At 38.3% G+C, this 23104-nt stretch overlaps 1 protein-coding gene and 1 non-coding gene across 3 annotated transcripts; one reads left to right on the forward strand and one right to left on the reverse strand.

The window, feature by feature from the left end:
• The first annotated feature begins 615 nt into the window (after positions 1 to 615).
• si:dkey-162b23.4 (sodium/hydrogen exchanger 9B2) lies at positions 616 to 22322 on the forward strand. Of its 2 annotated transcripts, XM_034291201.1 has the most exons (14): positions 616 to 1030; positions 1309 to 1449; positions 3142 to 3410; positions 4297 to 4498; positions 4862 to 5032; positions 9851 to 9993; positions 10092 to 10219; positions 16140 to 16315; positions 17700 to 17806; positions 18192 to 18341; positions 19230 to 19338; positions 19639 to 19775; positions 20255 to 20438; positions 21113 to 22322. In XM_034291201.1, exons 3-14 carry the CDS (start codon positions 3318 to 3320, stop codon positions 21169 to 21171), a joined length of 1659 nt encoding a protein of 552 aa, XP_034147092.1. In that variant the 5' UTR covers positions 616 to 1030; positions 1309 to 1449; positions 3142 to 3317; the 3' UTR covers positions 21172 to 22322. The 2 variants fall into 2 exon arrangements, with proteins under 2 accessions (XP_034147092.1, XP_010897981.1); XM_010899679.5 differs by having other exon boundaries at positions 616 to 1449.
• trnar-ucu lies at positions 12333 to 12422 on the reverse strand. The gene is given in 2 exon segments: positions 12333 to 12368; positions 12386 to 12422. It is a non-coding gene; the product is annotated as a tRNA-Arg (tRNA).
• Positions 22323 to 23104: the final 782 nt, after the last annotated feature.

Raw genomic sequence — 23104 nt, forward strand, 5'->3', positions numbered from 1 at the left:
CCCCAACTGAAAGTAATAAGAATGTTTTGTTTGTCTAAAAGGCAATGTTATATCTTGTGAGATAGCTAAAATCAATATCATAAGAAATGGAAGAAACTTGGCAAGAAACTAGGGAAACACATTAGAAGACCTAAAAAGCTTTCTTAGTATTAAAAAAGCAACTTCCTTGAGGGACAGATGGAAATAAATCAAGTGCCTGATAGTCACACTTTAACTGTGAGGAGTAATATTACAAGAAATGGCTGGCTGTCTTTGACATAAAAAAAAGGTTATTTCAGCATGATAATTACCATAAACACCCTGAAAGGGCAATTAAGACCTAGAATGAAGGTCTGCAGATGGTAGACTGGCCACCGCAGTGCCCCAAACTCAACACACTTGGAGAGTTGAGGGACAGGAAAGAGAACTAAATGCTAAGGGAAGTGTGTGTGTGTGTGTTCATATGGTTCAATGTCAGGGGAATAATATGCCACCTCAAATGCAGCTCTTTAAATAGCCTTATACATTCATACTGTCTTAGATGTCAGACACATTCGAACTACAGTCAGCCATAGCTGTGTAAAAAGTGTTTTCATCATTCTGGTACCATACCGTCACATACAGTTAAAGAGCATAATTTAACCACCGGGTTGTGCTAAATTACAGCTAATGTATGGGTCACGTAAGACGACAGTTAATGTAGCCAGTGGTTTGTTATTGTGTGTCATCTTTTTAGTTACGAAACTATTTTGTGTTATAAATGTGTAAGAATATTTCCCATACCGAGGGGAGCATTAGTCTGCCGATAGGACTGGAATAGAGGAAGCCATTGACGGTTAGTGCAGTGAACACGGAGTGACTTTGAAGCTGCCACTATTTCTTACTACTGTAGTCGCTGCAATATAACAGTTTTACAAGAATGTCAAAATCTTTATATTTCCATGATATGTCATAAGAAACAATCAACATTTTGACTATTTTGTTGAAATCATGTGGATTCCTAATGATCTCTTAAAGAAAATATTTGTCTCCTTGTTTTTTAGCATTAATAGTAAGTACCTATAATCAACAACCATCTTAATATATAGGCTAGTAGACATACTGATCGAATTCTCATAATTTGTAGGTACCGTAACTATCAACATAAAAGAAAAGTGGAAGCTGTCAGTCTAGTTTTTTACTTATTTACTTTTCTATTAGGTATTTTGATAAAATCTTGGAACGCGTTTGTGAATCAATGTTCTTGCCTTTAGGAGGCTAAATTGTAGTCAGTGTCCTGATTTAAATCACCTAACTCATATGACTGTTTTGTTGTGTTATCCACTTAAGTCGCTCCTGCCCCTGAAGTACCGTTGCAATTCCGTGAAGCTCATTTCTATTTGGACATCTCAACTCTAGTTAATCCCACTGGTTTCCATCTGTGGAACCTGCCAGCAGGCACGCAGGGAATGGCAGTTATTGCGGTATAAGGTCAGTAACAACATGTTCATGATGATGGCTATGTTTACTAAAACGTAATGTTCTAAAGATGTGCCAGCTAGCAAACCGGCTGTAATCATGCGCGCGCCGTAATTAGCATAACGGTAGCTACCAGCCGACGTGCGCTGAAGAAAGCCACAGTAGCGACAAAGCGTGGTTTGCAAAAAATATTGTTACTGTGTTACGTTAGCTGTGTTTCATATTCTATCAATGAAGGACTCTATTTAGGCTAAGATACTGCTAAATGTAAAGATAATGAAGTGAAGAAGCCAATTAGCTTCAACATGATGTTAATGCGCGACACCATATGTCCAAGACTCGATAGTTTACTGTATCTATAGCCCTCAAAAGGTGCCATATGGTTGCGCGCTAAAGCTTGCTTGTGTCTTTTTACAATTGGATTAATCAACTTCGCTTAGCATTGCTTACTGGTGTAAACAATAGTATGTTTATGGTAGGCTGTGATTGCCGTTTTTCAGTACGCGGTTGTTCGTTACAGTGTGTTTCATACAAAATGCATACTGGCAATTATTACAGACCTTTTACAGCGCTGCTACATTTAGTCTTCGGCTAGCTGCTCACACTATGACGGTTCAGTTTGGTGGTCTGAGTAAACCTTCAAAATAAAGGTCCGAATTTCTAAATATTGGAATTTGTTATGCTCATAAGCAAATGCAAAATAAAATTATAGTAAAACAACTTTTAAAAATAGTGTTTTTCCCCCAACCACTATCATGGTCAAATACTCACCCTACATCCAGAGTTATTTTCCGGGGTAATGAGGTGTAAGTACCCATAAGCACTACTATAACGCCTCTAACAGAGTACACTCTGCCATTCCATAACTCTCCATTTCTTCTTTTTGAGCCATCGTGTAGCTTTGCTTGTGTGTTTTGGGACATTATCCTGTTGCAAGATCCAGTCTTGCAGAGTGTCACCAGGGAACATAGTCTGGTGATATGTATTGTCTGAGAATTACAGCATTCATTGCATGCCAAAGATATGCACCAAGGGACTAAACATGATTATTTTACTGTACATAATGTTAATGTGTCCAAATACTTTTGGTCCCTAAAATGTGAAGTGTAAAACGTGATGTGGATAACCTCAAATTAAAGCTAACACTGCACTTTAAACCCATATACATTTTTTCATTGTGCTGGAATATAGATCCAAAAAATAAAGACAAATCTCCCAGTCCAAATACTCGGAGTTCAATGTATATGATCTGCTGTGTATACATCTGTACAGCTATCAAACTAAGCTAACCAGCAATTCATATTTGACATACCACCATATCTGTAATCTGCCATATTGTAACTTTTTTTTTACAGTGCTGCTGATAATTTGTTTTTGATTGAAAGGAATGTAAAGTTAGATACAATGGACAGTGCTGTTAGTTAACTGCCATCATGCCTTTATCATGGGTTTCAGCAGGTAAATAAAAGAATTAAAAAGTTGTACTACAATTCTGCATGATCTTCTCATTGGCATTCATAATCTATAGTGATGCAGTCAAAACGTATTTGTTCACTTTAATTTCGTCAACAATTTCACCTGCAAGCTGTAGTGTTTAACCTGCAGTGGCTACTTTTAACTGCTTGTCCATGTTTGCCAAATTGCCTCTTAGCTCTCCAGCAAGATTAACTGCAAACACACCATCTTCCTTTCATTGATGAACAGGTGACGACTTGCTGAGTTGCAGCAAGTGCTGGACAGAGTCAGACCCTGAGATACATTGCATATAGCAGTGCAACACACCAATGACAAACCACACCCCACCACCAGGTTTACTGTGAAGTTGGAAGTAGGAAGTAGAAGAGAGTTGGAGAAAGGGGCTTAGTTGATTACTGAAAGCCATGATGGAGGACGACCAGCCAAAATCGAAACCACCTACCCCTTTGGACCTAGAACACAGTCCCGGAGGTTCGCCAGTAACAAATCATTCAGAGGTATAGTATTTAATTAACCTCTTCAAACATGCAGTGGCTAGTGCTTTAGCCATAATGCTGATGTCTAGCCTATCATTTAAGAATTCTATAGCTAAAGCGATAGGAAATGGCTTTGGAATAATATGTTTAGGCATACTAGTCATTTTGGGTGAAAATGTTTTCAGATGTTAAGGTAGAATAATTTTCTTTATGGCCACATCGATTTGAGTGTTTACTGGTAGTGATGTGTGTTTGAAACATCATTAGGCTGACAGTTTTCAAATCCATTTAAATATCAAATTATTTAATAAAGATTTACTAAACCTATGGCAACTGACATATTTTCATTTTGTGTTGCCAAAATACTGATCGAAAATATATTTTTAGTCAAATCTGTGTTAATTAAAAAAAGATGAAACTTTTTAAAGACATATTCAGACATATTCAACCCTTTCACCAGGGACCCATAGTTGATCCATGTATCAGCAAACCTGATTACCCTTGTCAGCTGATCATCAAGATTTTGATTAATGAATCAGGTTTGACTGATCAGATCACTTTATAATATATACTTTAAAATCATATTTAATTATTTCATATATTATACATTGTTAAACCATGCCAAGGACCAGATAATCGGACATGTGTAATAACCTGAAATACCCGAAAGGGCCACAACATTAAATATTTTGTATACATTGTTTTGTTTTTTACATTTTAATCATTAAGCAACTCTTGTCCAGAACAACTATCAGAAGCAATTAAGTTACCTGTATTGCTCAAAGGCAGAAAGATTTTACATCCCTTAATAATACCTTCTGGTCGTGTATTGTTAAACATCTATACTGTGTTTGGTATATCCCATTCTTTGCAACACTATCCAATACCTTTTCTGTCTCCCCGACAGCTCTTGGGCGTAAACAAGATTCAGGTAGTGGTCCGCCGGAGCTCCACACCACAGGTCATGGAGGAGACAACCTACTTCATCCCCCGTAACCCGGGGGTGGACGCAGGCACCAACACTGACCCCCCAGTCATCTGCTGTGGCAGGCTCCGACGAGCATGTCCTTGTCCCCCCCGGGGCCTCCTGGCCTCACTCATCACCAAAGGTGGGCAACAGGGTAGAAAACAATCCTCTTAATAACACTAGGTTTAAAAAAATGCATAGATCATGATACGTTTCTAATCTTTCTTTTTTCTCTTGCTTTCTCTTTTGGATATAATGAGCATTAACATTGTGTGGCTCTTTTCGTTATATTTTTCCATTTTACCAAATCAAGAAAAGCACATGAATTAGAAAGTTTTTTGGACCATGTCTAGAAGTACGTTTGATGTATTTTGAAGTCATTTATTTTTAATAAAACAGGGAGGGTATTATTATTTTCAATGTATTAAACTAAAAAGTATTTCACAGTTCAGGGGAAAAAACAAAGAACTTTGTTAACTGACCTCCAACATCCCCTCTTTTCCAGTCTTCATTGCATTAGTGCTGTTTGGTGTGGTGTGGTCCGTTACACAGAAAGAATGTCTACCGGGGGGGAACCTGTTCGGCATCATCGTGCTTTTCATCTGCTCCTTCACGGGGGGCAAGGTGGTAGGCCTCATGCGGCTGCCCAAACTGCCCCCTTTCCCCCCTCTCTTGGGTAGGTAATAAATTTTTTGAGAAAGAAAGAATGAGCGTGGATTGGGGTCACTATGACTTGCTGAGATTGAGACATAATGGTAGTGTCAGGGTGTTACCAGACCTTTGTTCCTTAGTAACACTCATTAATGAGAACACTGAACTTCTGGATGAGGTCATCCTTCTGTTGTTTTTGATATAGTGAGCTGTGGTATGGCTGCTGATGCAACTATAGTTTATCAACTGATAAAGTACATAGAACACACAAACAAACATACCCATAATTATATTATTAACAGTTATTCCCAATAGTCATATATTCCTTAACCTTTTACATTATTTTAACCCTAATCCTCAATAGGCATGTTCACACTAAGATAGCTCAGGGCTTAGAACAGGCCTAATATAAACCTTACCATAACCACAAGCTTAAAACACTATTTTTTCTAAGACCTGCACACACACATACACATATTAAAACTCAACACACTTATTGCCATAATTAAGCATACTTACATGAATTGTCTCGTCCCACTAATGTTTACCACAATACATTGATGGAAAAACAGTAACTTATTTTTCTGTCTGGCTTTAGCAAAATGGCCAATTGGATTCACCACAGCCAGGCATAAGTTAATATCCCACTTCAAACCAAAAAAACACCCTTGTTGACTTAGTCTGATAGGGAATGAATGAAACTGTGTTTGCATTTGTAACCATACAAAAGAAACTTGGTAGAGATAGGGCACAGCTTTGACCGACCATTGGGCAAAGTAATTCAATAGAACATTTTAATTGTTTTTCATCTTTTCAACCATTCTTTCCAACTTCAATTTGGTGTTTTCAAACAGTATACAGTGCTGACACTGTTTCCTTCTTGTGACATGAAAGCGCCATTCTGCCACTGCTAAATTGTGATGTGCCGCCACAGGAAAAACATATTTTTAAGCATTTTATTTTTACCAAGCTGTGCGCAGCTCACCATCTCACACTCATCAGAGCCAAGCAACAACATCCCGCACCTCAACATTTGGAGTACCAAGCTAACAAGTGAGGTCAGAGAAACGCAACTGGCTGTGTCTGTGCACGCATACGTATGTGTGTAACGGTCAGTAAATGGCTGTCTCACTGATATAATGTAATGCAGGTAGTCATTGAGAAATAAAGAATGCATGTGGGGTGGGGCCACTATAGTACCATGACTTGTTGAGATTGAGACATAATGGCACCATCAAAGTGTCACTGGACCTTTGTTCCTTGGTAACATTCATAGATGTGAACACTGAAGCTCTGGATGAGGTCATCCTTTTGTTGTTTTCTATATAGTCAGCTCTGGAATGGATGATGATGCAACTACATTATATCAACTGATAAAATAATTCAAACACACAAACACACACAATGGTATTATTAAGAGTTATTCCTAAAATTCCTATATTCCTTAACTCTTAACCTTATTTCAACCTTAAACATCAATATAACAATAACCCCAAGCCTAAAACATACCTATGTTCTTAGACCAGGACACACATACACACATTAAAATTCAACACATATTGACTAAATGTAGCATGCTTACATGAACTTGCTCGTCCTACTAATGTTTACCACAATACATTGATGAACAAACAATCCCTTTTCTTTCTGGCTTTACCAGAATTGCCACTCTACCCCAACCTAGACATAAGTTAATAACCTGTTTCAAACAAAAAGCATGCCCTTGTTGACCTAATCTGATAAGGAGTGAATGAAACTGTGTTTGCATTTGTAACCATACAAAAGAAACTTGGTAGAGATAGGGCACAGCTTTGACCTCCCAGTGGGCAAACTAATTCAAAATAAGATTTTATTTGTTTTTCAGCATGTTTTCAACCATTCTTTCCAACTTCAATTTGGAGTCTTCAAACAGTATAAAGGGCTGACACCGTTTCCCTCTTACTGTATTTAAAACGGCGTTCTGCTGCTGCTAAATTGTGATTCGCCGCCACAGAAAAGTCTGTGGAACTATCAGTAATTGGTTGTAACACTGATATAATACAGTTTGCTATCGCCTGAGAACCAAATGTAAGACCCTATATAGCTAGCTAACTGTCACAACCTGATAGCTACAATCGGCTGCAATACATTAGCGTAATGCAGGACATGCATTTTGGCAACTACAATATGACTTCCACTTTTCGTATTTTGCCTTCAAAATAAAAGTGATATCTATGATATGAAATTTAAAAAAAATTCAGAATGGCATAGGGGACATTTTGATTAACTACATTATATTTTACACTAGGTGAAGAATATTGTAAGAGAACATTCAGAAATCATTAGAGCTTCAGTAAATAAATGTAGAAAACATATCTAATATTTAAAAATGTTTTACCTTACTAAGAAATACTATTCTGTGCCTTAGTGAATGTATTGTATGAAATACACAGGAGAGTGTGTAATATCCAAAATATTATGTCAAATCATGGGGCCCTGTGTGCTACATCCAGCAAAACTACATTTTCTACCCCTATTTAACCCCCAAATGGAACACCCTGTAATATACAGTGGATATAAAAAATCTACACACCCCAGTTAAAATGCCAGGTTCTTGTGATGTAAAAGAATGAGACAAAGATAAATCATGTCAGAACCTTTTCCACCTTTAATGTGACCAAAACATGAACAATTCAATTAAAAAACTAACTGAAATATTTGCTTTTATTATGAGTCTGGAAGGATTTTTTGTGGGGGAGGACTCACATTATTAGGGAATTATGTTAAAGTATTGTGAGTTAATGTTAAGAAAAGAGAGACAAGCAAGAGAGACTGGTATACAGGGAGAACGTTTTTGACCATTTGCAATAGAGTGAAAGCATTTTAATGAATGAAAGCTTTTTTGCCCCATAAATGAACTTCAGTCATTTATGCGATAACATTCATCATACCATCAAATGATGCCTCTAGTCTTAAAATAAACTATAAATGCACAACTGAAGGTTTACAGACAACACCTGGATGAAGAACAAAACAAAAGGAACAATGTGCTATAGATTGACATGTCAAAGGTTGAGTTGTTTGGTCACAATTCCAGACGTCACAACTGGCAAAAACAAAACAAAGGCTTTAAACATAAGAAAGGCATACCAACCGTGAAGATGGTGGTGGGGCATTACGCTTACTTTGCTGCATTCCATTATTGAGTTAACCATGAGTTCCACAATGTTTGTCAAAAAGAGTAAGTTGTACCCAAAATAGAATTTGCAGCAGGACAGTGCTAGAAAAGACGTACAAAAATTATGAAAGTGTAATAATGGCAAGACAAAATGAAATGACAACAAATATATGAATGATATTCATATTCACATGAGTGTACTTAATCTTTCAGTACAGTTAATGTTGGTTTGCTAGGTATTAAAAATGAGGCCTTTAAAACCAGATCTATTGGCAATTGCTTGATTAACGTGGGGTTAACCATATTGGTTTCTGACTGCAGCAGCCCTTCAAAACTATTAATTCTTGAGCTTTAGCCTATTGAATGGAGGCAACTTGCCTGGGTTTTGGTTCTGCAAATGTGTCTAATGATAACATTTAATAATCAATAAATTATCCTTGCAGCATGCAATCAATAATTGATTCTTAGCCAATTCAAAATGTTTTATGATGACCTGTCCAAAACCAGTAAATTCTACAGCAAAATACACAACAATTTGGAAAAAGAAAATATATAGAAATTGACAAATATATGTTTATTCTTTATAAATAATGAAATTATACAAAATGTAGATAGAAATGTATAGATTTAGGGGATTCAGATTAAAAGTCTGAGACACAAAAAAATGGGATTGATGTCAGTATAGCATTAAAATAAATAGTTATGGGTTTGAATCGTCCCAACTACAGTGGATATAAATAGTCTACACACCCCTGTTGAAATGCCAGGTTTCTATGATGTAAAAAAAAGAGACAAAGATAAATCATGTCAGAACTTTTTCCACTCTTAATGTGACCTATAATGTGAACAATTCAATTGAAAAACAAACTGAAGTCTCAGAGGGGGAAAGATAAACTCACAATAACCTGGTTGTATAAGTGTGCACACCCTTAAACTAATACTTTGTTGAAACACCTTTTGATTTTATTACAGCACTCAGTCTTTTTGGGTAGGAGTTTATTAGCATGGCAGATCTTGACTCTGAGATTTCAGTTTGTTTTTCAATTGAATTGTTCACATTATAGGTCACATTAAAGGTAGAAAAGTTCTGACATGATTTATCTTTGTCTCATTCTTTTACATCACAAGAACCAGGCTTTTTAACAGGGGTGTGTAGACATTTTATATCCACGATATCTTTCTACGTGGTCTCTATCCTTTATAACATAGAATTGTTACACACCTGGTCTTCCAGGTCAATTTAATCAACATCCTGAATGCCCCCTGGCTCTCTAGGAACACATTTGCTGACCTGTGATCTAGTGTTCTTTTGTCTATTCATTTGTTCTTTCAAACTCTGTTTTCTTTCATACAGCAGATTCTACTTTTTCTTTCATTTGATTGAACAGTTTTCCCTCCATGCCTCAGTGCATCTTGTATCGTAAAATCCCCTTTGAATCCCCAGTTTTTGGACCGAACAGAGATTCCTGGGGAAAAAAATCTTGGCATTGTGAGGATGGGGATGATATCTTGGCTATTTTATAACAAAACTGTTTATCCACACAGCAATGCAATAAGACATTGTTTTTTGCTCTCATGCTGTGAGAGAAAGTCCAAAGAATAACAGAACTTGTCTGTTAATAAAAACATATCTTTAATATAATAACAGTGTGATGAAGTATTGATTTTCTCAGCCTCTCTCAACAGGTATGCTACTCACAGGTTTCCTGCTGCGTAACATCCCGGTGGTAACGGACGCCGTGTACATAGACTTCCGATGGTCCGCCTCCCTGAGAAACATTGCCCTTGCTATCATTTTGGCCAGAGCAGGCCTGGGATTGGACGGCTCGGTGCGTCAGTTAAATACATCTCATTTCTCACCACAGACCAGTGCTCTATGTAAATTATTAATTATGCTATATTTCTGTGTTTGTGCTTGTCTTCACAGGCTCTGAAGAAGCTGAGCATGGTGTGTATGCGTGTGGCAATTGGACCCTGCATGATGGAGGCCTGCACCGTATCCATCCTCGCCCACTTCCTACTGGGCCTGCCCTGGATTTGGGGATTCATCCTAGGGTAAACATTTTTTTTTTTAAATCACAAATTTTCTTTAATACACTTTGTCTCAATTTTTTCTTCTAAACATCTGTCTTGCTCTCTCTCTTTCTCGTTATATGTCTCTGTTGTTCTCCTTCCCTTGCTGTCTGTCTTTCAAACTGTCCCGTTTAGCTCTGTTGGTTGAGAAAGGTGCTTGCAACGCCAGAGGTTGTGGGTTTGATTCCTACGGGGACCCGGTCAGAAATGTATGCACTCAATACTGTAAGTCGCTCTGGATAAGGGCGTCAGTATAAAATGTAAATGTAAAACTGTCAGTCATTCCATGCAATCACCAACTCTTGTAGATATTCTCCAACACATGATTTCGTGTATGTATTCTGAGGGTCCCATCCAAAATTCCAATTACTGTTCAAAAAAGTCCAGTTCACAATAGGGATACTGTTGTTCATCATTGTAAATAATCATCAACACTTTTTTAGAGTTGTGATTTATGTAACAACTGCAAAATATTACATTGTTAAAATTAGGGTTGGGTATTGGCAATTACCTTGCGATACTATATATCACGATACACATGTTACAATTCAAATCATCACCATTTCACAACTGAATCAAGATACTTACTGAAGTGCTAAAGAAAACCTAAAATAATATTTGGGTATATACATTAAAGGACAATTTTAACTAATCCCCATGGGCAACCCCTAATAAAAAAATAAACACTCAATTTGAAATGACTTAGAACTTCAAAATGTAACCCTTCAGACCCCAATAGAATTCTAGAATGCTGCTGTTAAAAAAAAAATGCTCACACATTTCAAACAAAACAGACATAGCACAAAAAACAAATTACAAATTAACTTTGTTTTAAAGAGCACATACTCTTCTTTAAATGGACAACACATTACTATAACTTGGAATAATATAATTAGTTTTCTCCCATTAACAATTAATAGAAAGAAGGAATGTCTGAGTTTGAATAAAATGATATACTGCGACGAGATTGAGCCAGAGTCAAATTAGGCCCGTACAGCTAATGTGTTCATAATAAAGTAAACACAAGGCAAATCTCAAGACATACAAGTCATTATATATGATAAGGGGAAGTATGTGGCGTACATCTTTTGGCAGATGCAGGACATCATTGCAATCAAGTGACAACGTCGTCAGCGAAGCACAACATTTTACCGCTTTTTGGCTAGCGAGTGAAAGTGATCGCAAAAGTGAAACATTTGCGGGCAGACAACTTTATTTTAGTCTGACAGACGAAACAAACCGGACAATTATTTGTTTAGTTAGCAATGGCCTTTTCCATATTTGACCATTAGAGCTCCACAGCTGATGTGCTTGTCTATCAAGTTATCACGACATTTGTTGTCATCTGAAAGATATTACCCAAATTTCACAGTATAAAGTATGGACAACACAAAACTTATAGCCACAGTTTACTTATTCACCTCGACATCATTATTGCTTTTAAAGAGCAAGGACGTTTATTATCTTGTATCACCAAACAACACAGAAAAAATCTCTTCTAATGTAAAATGTAATGGCAGATTTGGCGCTAGCATTTTGTGTAAATAAATTAATAAAACAAAAAAAATCTAATTACAGTATACTCTTCTGATTTCTTATTAATGACAACATCCATGGGAATACAGTAATAGGCTTTTATCAGGTAGATTTTGTGAAGTTACCCAACTATTATTGTTAAAGAAGCACGCCGTTCAGTGACCACTACTACAGTAATTTAAAAGATGGCTGTCGACAGCATAATAAATTAACATTGATTCTGAGATCAGTATATGGATACAATTTTGTGAAAAAAATAATCAGGATTTTTCATTAAATCGTTGTATTGGCACAGCACTGGTTAAAATATATTGTCTGTACATTTAGCGGAAGAGACGATTAGGTATTTTTCCTCATTAGGTCACCTGTACAATTCATAACAGAGTTCTAATCCTGGCCACGTTTGATGGACATAGCATGGGATTCCACGGACCTCACAGAGGGAGAAGAGATGGGGAACGTCTTTAATAGAATAATGAAATTATATTAATATTGCGTTAAAAACGAACTAAAAGTCTTACATACATAATAACATCAATTCAAATATATTTTAAAAGTACGACTCCGGTGGGACTCGAACCCACAACCTTTGAATAACCACAGTTTTACGCCTAGAAGTCCAATGCGCTATCCATTGCGCCACGGAGCCATATGCCAGGTGATTCGTGGTATTCACTCACACATTGAACGAAGATACATAGTTTTTCCACGTTACAATTTTACCATTTTTGCCACAGCAATTAAATGCATTTAACAAATTCTAACACTTTACTTAATCGACACTGTATATCTATTGTGACCTTTAATCAAGAGAGATCTGTATTTTAAGCATAGCGTGGAGGTTTTGTTTATTATGCTATTAATATATATTTTGGAAATACGACTAGGACGACATTAACACTAGAAGAACAGTAAATTCTGATTATTGTGATGTTACCATGCTAAAAGCAACGTTGATTCTCACCCACACAGCACCTGTGACCACTTAGAGAATAGGGTATTCACGCATGGATTTTTCGTCCGATCGGTCGGCCAGTCACTGAGATTTTACAGTTTTGGAGGGATGCTGGGATGGGGGACGCATGGAGATTTTCCAATTTCCAAAACTTGGAACAGCGCATCCATTGTTCTAACCGATGTGTAGCCTGCCCTACACGCTTTTGACAGGATAAACAAAAAGGGCGAGTAAACGCAATTCACGTCATACTCACCCCATTTTATATTTTACAGTTTTCTCAGTCGCTTCGGTTCATTTCTTGAAACCGTCTTAACATTCTCTAAATTCTAAGTGCAGTCGTCACAACTGTTTTACGGGATATCACAACTATATTGCATGTCTGTAATGTAGTAAATCTCCCAAAATATTTAATTTATGTTTCAAAACATAGTTATTGTGTCAGTAAATTGGAATCGTGTGAGCTGTACTGGTCAAAATGTTAAGATGTTGTTTTTTTTTAGCATGGCTGTCAACCCTGGAAATGTTTGTTACACAAACATCAGTTTTGTTCTACTTTTTTGGTGACAATGACTGCTTACTGTACCACACAAGAATGTCAGGTTTGTCTAGATGAATGCTACTGTGTATCACCCTATGCTTTTTAGATAATAGGATCAACAGTGGGTAAAGGTTCAATGGGGAAAGTCAATATGGTACAATACTGTAGCATGGAGAAAAAGGATATGCACATTTGTATGTATACAGTGAATTTATTTTTGTAGCAGTGTTATATGTAAACAGAAAATTCATATTTGCTTGTTCATTTTTACATATTTCTTACATATAAAGTAATGGATAGTGAACAGAAAATTCACCACAAAAGGACATCCCTGCAAGAAAAAAATGCCAGCAACAACAATGAATAACCCTGCAGTAGTAAAACATTAAATTGTACCTCCTCACAGTACATAACACTTCAAGTTCCCATCTTTGTGGACATGCTGTCACTGGTCTGGCCAGAGATTTTTATCAACATCACATCTGATGATTTCCCTTGCGATCCATTAGGAGAAAATCCTCCTTGCGATTCCTGTTTCATTACTAAGTCACCTGGCAGGTCATTTTCCAATTTAGCAGACACCACAAACATTCCATGTCATATATACAGTGGATATAAAGTCTACACACTCCTGTTAAAATTCCATGAGTTTGAATTCACATTCAAACTCATGTTAAATAGAAGTCATTACACACCTGCCATCATTTAAAGTCACTCTGATTAATCACAAATAAAGTCCAGCTGTTCTAGTAGGATTTTCCTGACATTTTCTTAGTTGCATCTCAGAGCAAAAGCCATGGTCCGCAGAGTGTTCCTAAGCATCAGAGGGATCTCATTGTTGAAAGATATCAGTCAGGAGAAGGGTACAAAATAATTTCCAAGCCATTAGATATACCATGGAACGCAGTGAAGACAGTCATCATCAGTGGAGAAAATATGGCACAACAGAGACATTGCCAAGAACTGGACGTCCCTCCAAAATGAATGAAAAGACAAGAAAACTGGTCAGGGTGGCTTCCAAGAGGCCTACAGCAATATTTAAGTAACTGCAGAAATTTCTGGCAAGTATTGGCTGTGTGCTACATGTGACAACAATCTCCTGTATTCTTCATATGAATGGGCTATGGGGTAGGGTGGCAAGACGGAAGCCTTTTCTTACAAAGAAAAACATCCAAGCCCAGCTGAAGTTTGCAGAAATAAACATCAAGTCTCCCAAAAGCATGTAGGAAAATGTGTTATGGTCTGATGAAACCAAGGTTGAACTTTTTGGCCATTATTCCAAAAGTTATGTTTGGCGCAAAAACCACACTGCACATCACCCAAAGAACACCATACCCACAGTGAAGCATGTTGGTGGCAGCATCATGCTTTGGGGCTGTTTTTCTTCAACTGGAACCATGGCCTTAGTCAGGTTGAAGGAAATTATGAACAGTTCCAAAACCAGGCAATTTTGGCACAAAACCTTCAGGTGAAGGAAGAGGAAATTCATCTTTCAGCATGACAACGACCCAAAGCACACATCCAAATCCACAAAAGCATGGCTTCACCAGAAGAACATTAATGTTTTGGAATGGCCCAGCCAGAGCCCTGACAGATTTGGAGTGTTTTTGCAAAGAAGAGTGGGCAAATATTGCCACATCAAGATGTGCCATGCTAATAGACTCCTACCCAAAAAGACTGAGTGCTGTAATAAAATCAAAAGGTGCTTCAACAAAGTATTAGTTTTAGGGTGTTCAAACTTATGCAACCAGGTTATTGTCAGTTTTTATTTTTCCCCCTCAATGATTTCAGTTTGTTTTTCAATTGAATTGTTCACATTATAGGTCACATTAAAGGTGGAAAAAGTTCTGACATGATTTATCTTTGTCTCATTCTTGTACATCACAAGAACCTTGCATTTTAACAAGGGTGTGTAGAATTTTTATGTCCACGGTACTTATGGAATATGCATGTATGTCTGACAGTTTTTGATAACTGGATAATTTTGCATGTGATTGCTCACATGATGAAAGAATGTTGTGAAGAGTATGACAATTTCACTGAGAATTAACTCATCAGTTTTGATCAGCAAGCCATGTGCATTTTGTAGACAATTATACTTACTCTTTGTACACGAGCCAAACGTGCAATTTGGTTAAATAAATAAGAAATGTAAATATGGTGTGAACAAAGAACTTATTGTTCAGAGATTTGAACTTAAAAAATAATTCTCATTTAAGAATTAAGCCAAAGCGATGGAGAAAAACTGTAAAAGTACATTAGGCACTCTGAACAAGACAAGCACCTGTAAAGTTATGAGTATGAGAATGCAGAAAATAGCCAAGGATGTCAAGGATGGACTATGAACCACTATGGATGGTTCTGAGGCTCATTTAATCTAAATGCGTTAAAGCATTACAAAATGTATTGTGTGTTAACTATGACAGCCTTAATTATTAATTTTGTAGTCTGTGTTTATTAAGTTTCAAAGATCCATTCCTGAACTTTTTTGGCTGGGTTCGTTACTTGCATAAGCCGTATTACATTGTTTGGGTGAGTTCATCCACCATGCAAGTTAACAAACCAGCCAAAGTAGCTCAGAAATTGAACTATAACACTGCAATAGGTGAAATAGTCATTCATAACACACTCAAAATGGAATTATCCCGTTACTATTTATTTTGATCAAACTCCCCAGTTGCTGCCGATGACAGACATACCCATAAAATGATGTGGCCACCACAATATTTGATGTTGCCACCACAATACTCTGTAAATCCCTTTACAAAGTACATTTGACAGCAGCCAAATGTCAAGACTTTCACTTGGTCCGGTATGTATGTTGTGTTCTCGTGTCCGCAACTCTCACTCTGAACCCTCATCTCGCGCAGGTTTGTGTTGGGAGCCGTGTCTCCGGCTGTGGTGGTCCCCTCCATGCTGTTGCTTCAGAGGGAAGGCTATGGGCTTGAGCAAGGCATCCCCACCCTACTTATGGCTGCAGGCAGCTTTGATGACATCCTGGCCATCACCGGCTTCACCACCTGCATTGGCATAGCCTTCGCCACCGGTAGGAAGCCAATCCAGAGGGAGCTTGTTGATCTGCCCTTTAACTCTTAGCCCTATCTGTTTAATTTGAAATATAGAGCTCCGGAATTTTTTTCTTTCCTTTCCAAAAAAGTTGAAAAGGAAGGTACAGTATTGCATGTTTGATGAAATACATCTTATTGCATGCTGGATTAAAAGCACCCTACATAAAGTGCACACGTTTTGTACATTATTATGGCTAAGAGGAGGTGTGGTGTATAGCCAATACATCACAGCTAAGGGTTGTTCTTCGGCATTAGGTAATGCAACATGCATGGATACAGCCCTTAGCAGTAAAGTTAAATTAGACACTTTTCCACTTTTTTGTCATACCCTGATATACCACATCTTTCAGACAGTTAGCATTTTAGGCTCGAACAAAACAGTTAATTATAGCATATTTATATGAATAGGAATAAGGTGCCCTTTAGGAAACAAGAAAATGTCAGGCAACCAGGCAATCCTAATTCAGCCAGCCCACGATTTTAAAGGGATCAATGCTGTCATCGAAATTTGAACCTGGGTCTCCCACATGAGCAGCATTGGCTTTAACCACTACATCATTAAGCTACATGCATGCAGTGTCGGTATACATGTAGCATCTCAATATTATATCATTTTGAATATTTTGTTAGACACCATTAAGCATTGAGTTTAACCGACTAGCGTTTCATATTAAGTTTACCTCCACCACAAATGGCATCAATGAATTGTATGGCTTTTGCCACTGGCCATTTCAACAGCTTTATAGCCAGTAATAGGCTTACTAGTATCTACTAACGTACTACTTGGAATAGTCATAAGAATTGAGCAGTTGCTAATGAGATTGAAGATGAACTGTACACGGCCAAAGCTATGTCATTTCATGGCACAACAACACTATTTTTTAATTGTGAATGACATTAATACAATAGTTATCAGTATAGGTGACGATACACTTTTCAAGTGAAAAGACGAGAGGATTGTGGAAACACCTCCTCTTTTACTGGGCATGGGGGTTGTGATCTATAGGCTATTATTCCAAAAAGCATGCACGGATGCGTACTTCGAAATCCACCAGAAAAAGTTGAAATATAACCATAGACAATTTATGTTAGGCTTACTGTAACGTAGCTTCCGAAGGTTGTGGTCAGCAAAGGTTTTGTCTGTCCTGAACACATCCTGTTGCAGTATTTGCTTAGACTGCGACGAGGCTCGAACACCTGCCCCCTGGGTGGGAGACCGCATCTCTAACACTACGCTATTTGAAAAGGGTCAGTCACTCACTCACTCACTAAGAGACATTCACTCCTCTTGGCTGGCTCCGCTTACATGGTTCCACAAAAACTACTTATTTTTGTTTTGTTGCACTTCATCTCCCTCTGCAGGCTCGATGTGGTACAACCTTTTGAGAGGGATACTGGAGGTGGGAGGTGGAATTGTAGCTGGGGTGCTGCTGGGGTTCCTGCTGCGCTACTTCCCCAGTAAAGACCAGGTAGGAATTGACATTAAAAATGTTTAATCTAGGAAATGGCAAAGTCCAGAACACTGGCCTGTATAAATGTCCTGTTCCAGAGTTCAAAGAGTTTTCACAGCTTTTACCATTTCTTAAGTGTTACACCAGGGACATTGTTAATAATGCACCACCCCTTCCTCTTGCCATTCCCTGAAGGAATCCCTGATATGAACTGACTGGATGGACAAAAGCTATGTGGTGGAACCATGGCTTTCACTCTTTTTGTTCTCACATTCTTTGTTCTCTGATCCTCTGTCTTCTCTCTCTCTTCCTTCTCTCTGTTCTTTCCCCCTTCTCGTTATATTTGTTCCTCCTGTCTTTCTCTCCGCTCTCAATCTGTCTTGCCTCTCTTTCTGTCTCGTAGGACAAAATAGTTATGAAGCGCTCGTTCCTGCTGTTAGGTCTGTCTGTGTTCGCTGTGTTTGGCAGCAACGTGGCCGGCTTTCCCGGATCAGGGGGCCTCTGTACCCTGGTCCTTTCCTTCCTGGCCGGCCTGAGCTGGAGGAGGTCAAAGGTAAGTCACTAACACACCCACTATCAGTCTATCTCTTGCAGACTCCTCTCTTAACCCCTCCGTGCCCTGAAAATCTTTCTTTTCACCAATTTCCGAATTACCTTAAAGTGGACTAAAGCAGTGGTTTTCAAGACTATTTGGAAAGTGATATCTGAAAAAGAGTGATACTATATTGATTGTAAATGTAGCAATAATATTACACAAGGGAACAACATTCAGAACTTATTCATTCAATAAAGAACAAACCGATCTTTCATTCAAGTCAGTAATTTTAAATTGCTATTTGACCACAAAGTCATATTAAATAGCTCCGCTAACCTAAGAAAAACTTTTGAGAGATGAAAGAATGTAAAAGTCTTGGTTCTTCATAATTGGCATCCAACTGGAAAATTATTGAATAAAATCATTACCAAATAAATCAGGAAACCTTTACTCAGACACCCACGACTCATTAGAAACCTCCTGGAAAAAGCGTTGGAGGGCAGCGGGACAGCTTGAATGTTTCAGCGTAATGAAAATCGTTGTTTTAGGGCACAGTAAGACCCTTTCCCGGCAGACGCAAAACACAAATACACTATCACTGAATCATCTGGTTAGACGAGTCAGACCTGGTTTGAATGAGCATCTATGATTTTGGCCAGGCATTTTGTTCCGATATGATTCATATGCCAAAATGCTTCATGGGGCCAGACAGACCAAAAACGCCTGGCCTTATCTATGCCTGGCAGATTTTCCAGTAGAAAACCAGTTGTGTTCTTTATTTCTGTATTCGTAATGGTATATGGTGTGAATGTTCACTTTCTCATCATAAACCCTTCCACATACCTTTGTGACCTGCAACCATAAGGTGTGTGTGTGTGTGTGTGTGTGTGTGTGTGTGTGTGTCAGGTCCCTGTGGAGGACATAGTGGGGATTGCCTGGGAAGTGTTCCAGCCACTGCTCTTTGGCCTTATTGGGGCTGAGATCAGAATAACAGAGCTGGACACGAACAGCGTTGGTGAGAAGACACACATACACACAAGCAAACTGTTCTACTGTAGAGTGGAGACAATTAGTTTTCTAACTAAAAACCTAACTTTGACCCTAAATCTAAACTTAACCCTAACTCCTAACCTGTATACCTATTGACTAACCATTTTGCGAGGATGTTACGATTTTATTGATACAGTCGAAGAAACTCCCCTATCTATCTCCCACTGCCTTTATCATTAAAGCATGAAAATGTCAGTGCCATAAATATAAAATCCAAAAAGTGTTCCTATCATCTTATCCCCTTTTTGTCTGTGTTCCTTACCAGGCCTGGGTGCAGCCACTCTGGCCATAGGGCTGCTGGTTCGTGTTCTCTTCACCTTCATCTGTGTGCTGTTTGCGGGTTTCAACTTCAAGGAAAAGCTTTTCATGGCCCTTGCCTGGCTACCCAAAGCCACAGTGCAGGTAGACAACATTACACACCAGATTGAATGTTGTGATAAATATAATCTGCATATACAATATTCATGTTTTTTGGACACTTATTCAAAGTGCGTATGGTATATTAGTTACATATGTGTCGAATCCAACCCACTGTACTGCACGGGTCGTGCAACACATCACCAGTATCATCTGAATATTTGAGCCAGGGATTGTGCAAAATTCAGTGTATTTAATGTAAATTCAGTGAATTGGCTTTAAAGGCCACTGTTGTCTGTGAAGAGTATCCATATACATATTATTACTGTATTGCTCCACTATGTATACAGTCCTTTACATTTCTGCATGTCAGAAATCAAGTTTGAGACATAGGCCATTGAAGAAGCATGTTTTGTAGTTATTTCAGTTCTGGAGAGTTCTAATACATTATGGGTGCTTCATCTCTCACAACCTTGAAGTAAACCTGTCGACAAAGCGCCCCTCCCTTAACGTTCTCCCCTCAGGCGGCCATTGGCTCCACAGCGCTGGACATGGCCCGCATCAAGGAGGATAAGGTGCTGGAGAAGTACGCCATGGATGTGCTGACAGTGGCCGTGTTAGCCATCATGATCACCGCCCCCATAGGGGCCCTGGTCATCGGCCTCACGGGTCCAATGCTGCTGCAGAAACCCAAGAACCCAGCCTGGGGTGAGGACACACCGACGTGCATGTGCGTGCATGCATGCACACACGCAGCACACCAAACAAAGTGTTTTAAAATGGACTGACAATACCGTAAGCCCTGTTTTAGTCACTGCCATTAGCCCAAGATAATGTAAACAGTGACCGTCCACAAAGCATTTAAACGTAGTTTGAACATGAGCCGTTATGCTTTTTGACACACACACACTCACACACACACGGCAGCTTGTGATAACTCCAAAAGCGGGAATGGCAGCATTCTTCTATAAGGGAGATTGTCATTCATTAGAATTAGCTCAGAATCAAAATGGAAATCTGTATATGCAACACTGATTTGCATTGCTGCTTTAGGGGATCAGTTGCATTGTCGCTAAGCAACGCTGGCCTTGTTTGCTCCCCAGGTTTTTTGGTTTGACTACACTGTGGCCTGGCAAAATGTCATCCTGGCAATCATTGTGTGTTATCGGCCTATACTTTTCACTCATGTTTTGTTTACACACACGCACACACATACATACATACATACATACACATACATACACACTCCTATTTCTTGCTCTCACACCAGGCATACTCACTCAGTCATGTGCGCACACACACAAACACACAACCCACAAACACACACAGTAGAAGCAGTTGATCATTCCATTCTTTTTTTTCCATCTCCTTTGGATATACAGAGCGGGAGCAGAGCTCAACTATAACTGACACCCCGGTCACCTATGAAAGTACCCTGTAAGAACAAACCAACCTGGGTGCCGAGAACTAACACACTTCACAAAGGAGGAAGTGACACGTGAGGACGGATCGCAGGAAAACACTTCGGCGTCACCAAAACTCAGAGGGAGAATTAAAAAAACGACACACTGTTTCCCTTCTTGTACTTTACTGCACAGGGAATGGTGTGGTGACACACTGATGCTATTGCCTTTCGTTAAGGGGCTTTTTCCATTGTTGTCTCTTTTTCATCGTACTTCTCTCATCTGTCTGTCTACCATGTGTGTATATGGAAACCTTCAGGAAGAGGTGACTCGGCATTTATTCATACCTCCCCGAAGGGTCATTTTCAGCCCTCGAGCTACACCCGCCACTCAACCCAACAACACCAGTATATCCAACAAGTGTGCACTGTGATGTTACATTACGTAACGTTACTGGCAAAACACTCCCATTTTTGAAGTCGCTCTGTTTACCGAGCCAATCATTTGAATGTGTTGTCGTTAACCTTCCAGGCAAACAAAGTGTTCATTTTCATAGTCATAAAGTATATGCGCATCCTCAGAACAGCATTTTCTGTCTTTAGGCCTTACGCATCAAATATTTACCAGCTGCAGATGGTGTGTTCTGTTTGAATTTCATGTTTGCATTTATATACGGAAACTGTGTTGTAGATTGCTTGTGAGATTTGATATAAAGAAAATATATTTTTAGCAATGGAAGGTTAGCTAGAATCTGGATGAATGAATATTTATTGTGCATTTTCATTTAGGCTGTAGTCAAATAATGATGTGTTGTGTGTACCAAATGTCACTAAATTATGTTTTGGAAAATATTTATTGGGGGCATTAAAGATTTGATCTGTGCTTTTTAACAACGTGGTGTTGTTGCAAAATGGCACAGTGTAGCTCAGATAATTTAATCTCGGAGTCTGTGTAATCTCGTCAGCCAGTCCTCTGAAATCCAAACCTGGGGACTAGTTTACATTTCAAGCATTATATTGTAAATCCAACATTTTGAGCAAAACTTTCTAAACAAAAATAAAACAAAAACATTGTTTTTGTTTTATTTATTTTATATGTTTTTATTCTCAATATTAAATATTTATGATTTCATGAAGAGTTAATTGTACAGTGGATATAGAATAATAAAATCGGTTATGTTTTCATAGAAGTTTTTTGAGCAGATAAAAAAATAATTATATGGTATTAAATAATTCTTTTTAGATTTCAAATGTGAACTTTTTAAAATAAATAAATGTTTTGAAGATTAAGGCTCAATGTTTCAGTTTAATAGGAATAGCAGTTTGATATACGTTACATCAGTGAAACTATCACTTGCCAGACAGAGCACTTAAATATACTGAAGCTGAGCTTATCCAATTTACTACACCCAGAAATTAGTAAAACAGCTGCAATGGGCCTTTAAAAAATGTGATAGACCTTTGACTGTATGTAGATAGTTACTATATGTGGTTGTTTTTCTTGTTTTTCGGGGGTTAGGTTATGGTGGTAATATTAGAAAGCATCTGATTTTCCTATCACCTTTAGAAAGCAAAGGTTAGTTTAGGTGCTTTGGGATGGAAATCCAATGCAAATTTAGGTTATGTCCTGGACACAATAGCTCTGTGAAAATGTCTGCATCACTGCCTCACAGAGCATCATTGCGGGCAGAAATAATTAAAATCCTTTTGGGGAACACAGACATTAACCTTGCATGTCATTGTGCAAAAGTGCCAGCACTGTCCGGGGTTGGTATTGGACAAGGGCTGCCTTTCCTCCTCGTAAATTTGGTGCCTGCAAGCTGAAGCTGACGGAGGACACACTTACTGATCTTTGTCTCTCCTGAGCCTGCAGGAGTAGGTGGGTAAATTCTCTGCCTGTGTCAAGGGATCAACAGCAGAACAATCATTTCTCACAACTTCAAGACTTTTTTTTTTTTATTGTACAAAAGTC

Source organism: Esox lucius, chromosome 25 (assembly GCF_011004845.1).
Source record: "Esox lucius isolate fEsoLuc1 chromosome 25, fEsoLuc1.pri, whole genome shotgun sequence".
Lineage (NCBI taxonomy): Eukaryota > Metazoa > Chordata > Actinopteri > Esociformes > Esocidae > Esox > Esox lucius.

Excerpts from the sequence above, each read along its gene's own strand:
- si:dkey-162b23.4 (XM_010899679.5), top strand. The coding sequence starts at position 3,318 with ATGATGGAGGACGACCAGCCAAAATCGAAACCACCTACCCCTTTGGAC. Across the intron at positions 3,411-4,296 it reads CAGTAACAAATCATTCAGAG|CTCTTGGGCGTAAACAAGAT; the intron begins GTATAGTATTTA and ends TCTCCCCGACAG. Across the intron at positions 19,339-19,638 it reads GCTGGACACGAACAGCGTTG|GCCTGGGTGCAGCCACTCTG; the intron begins GTGAGAAGACAC and ends GTTCCTTACCAG.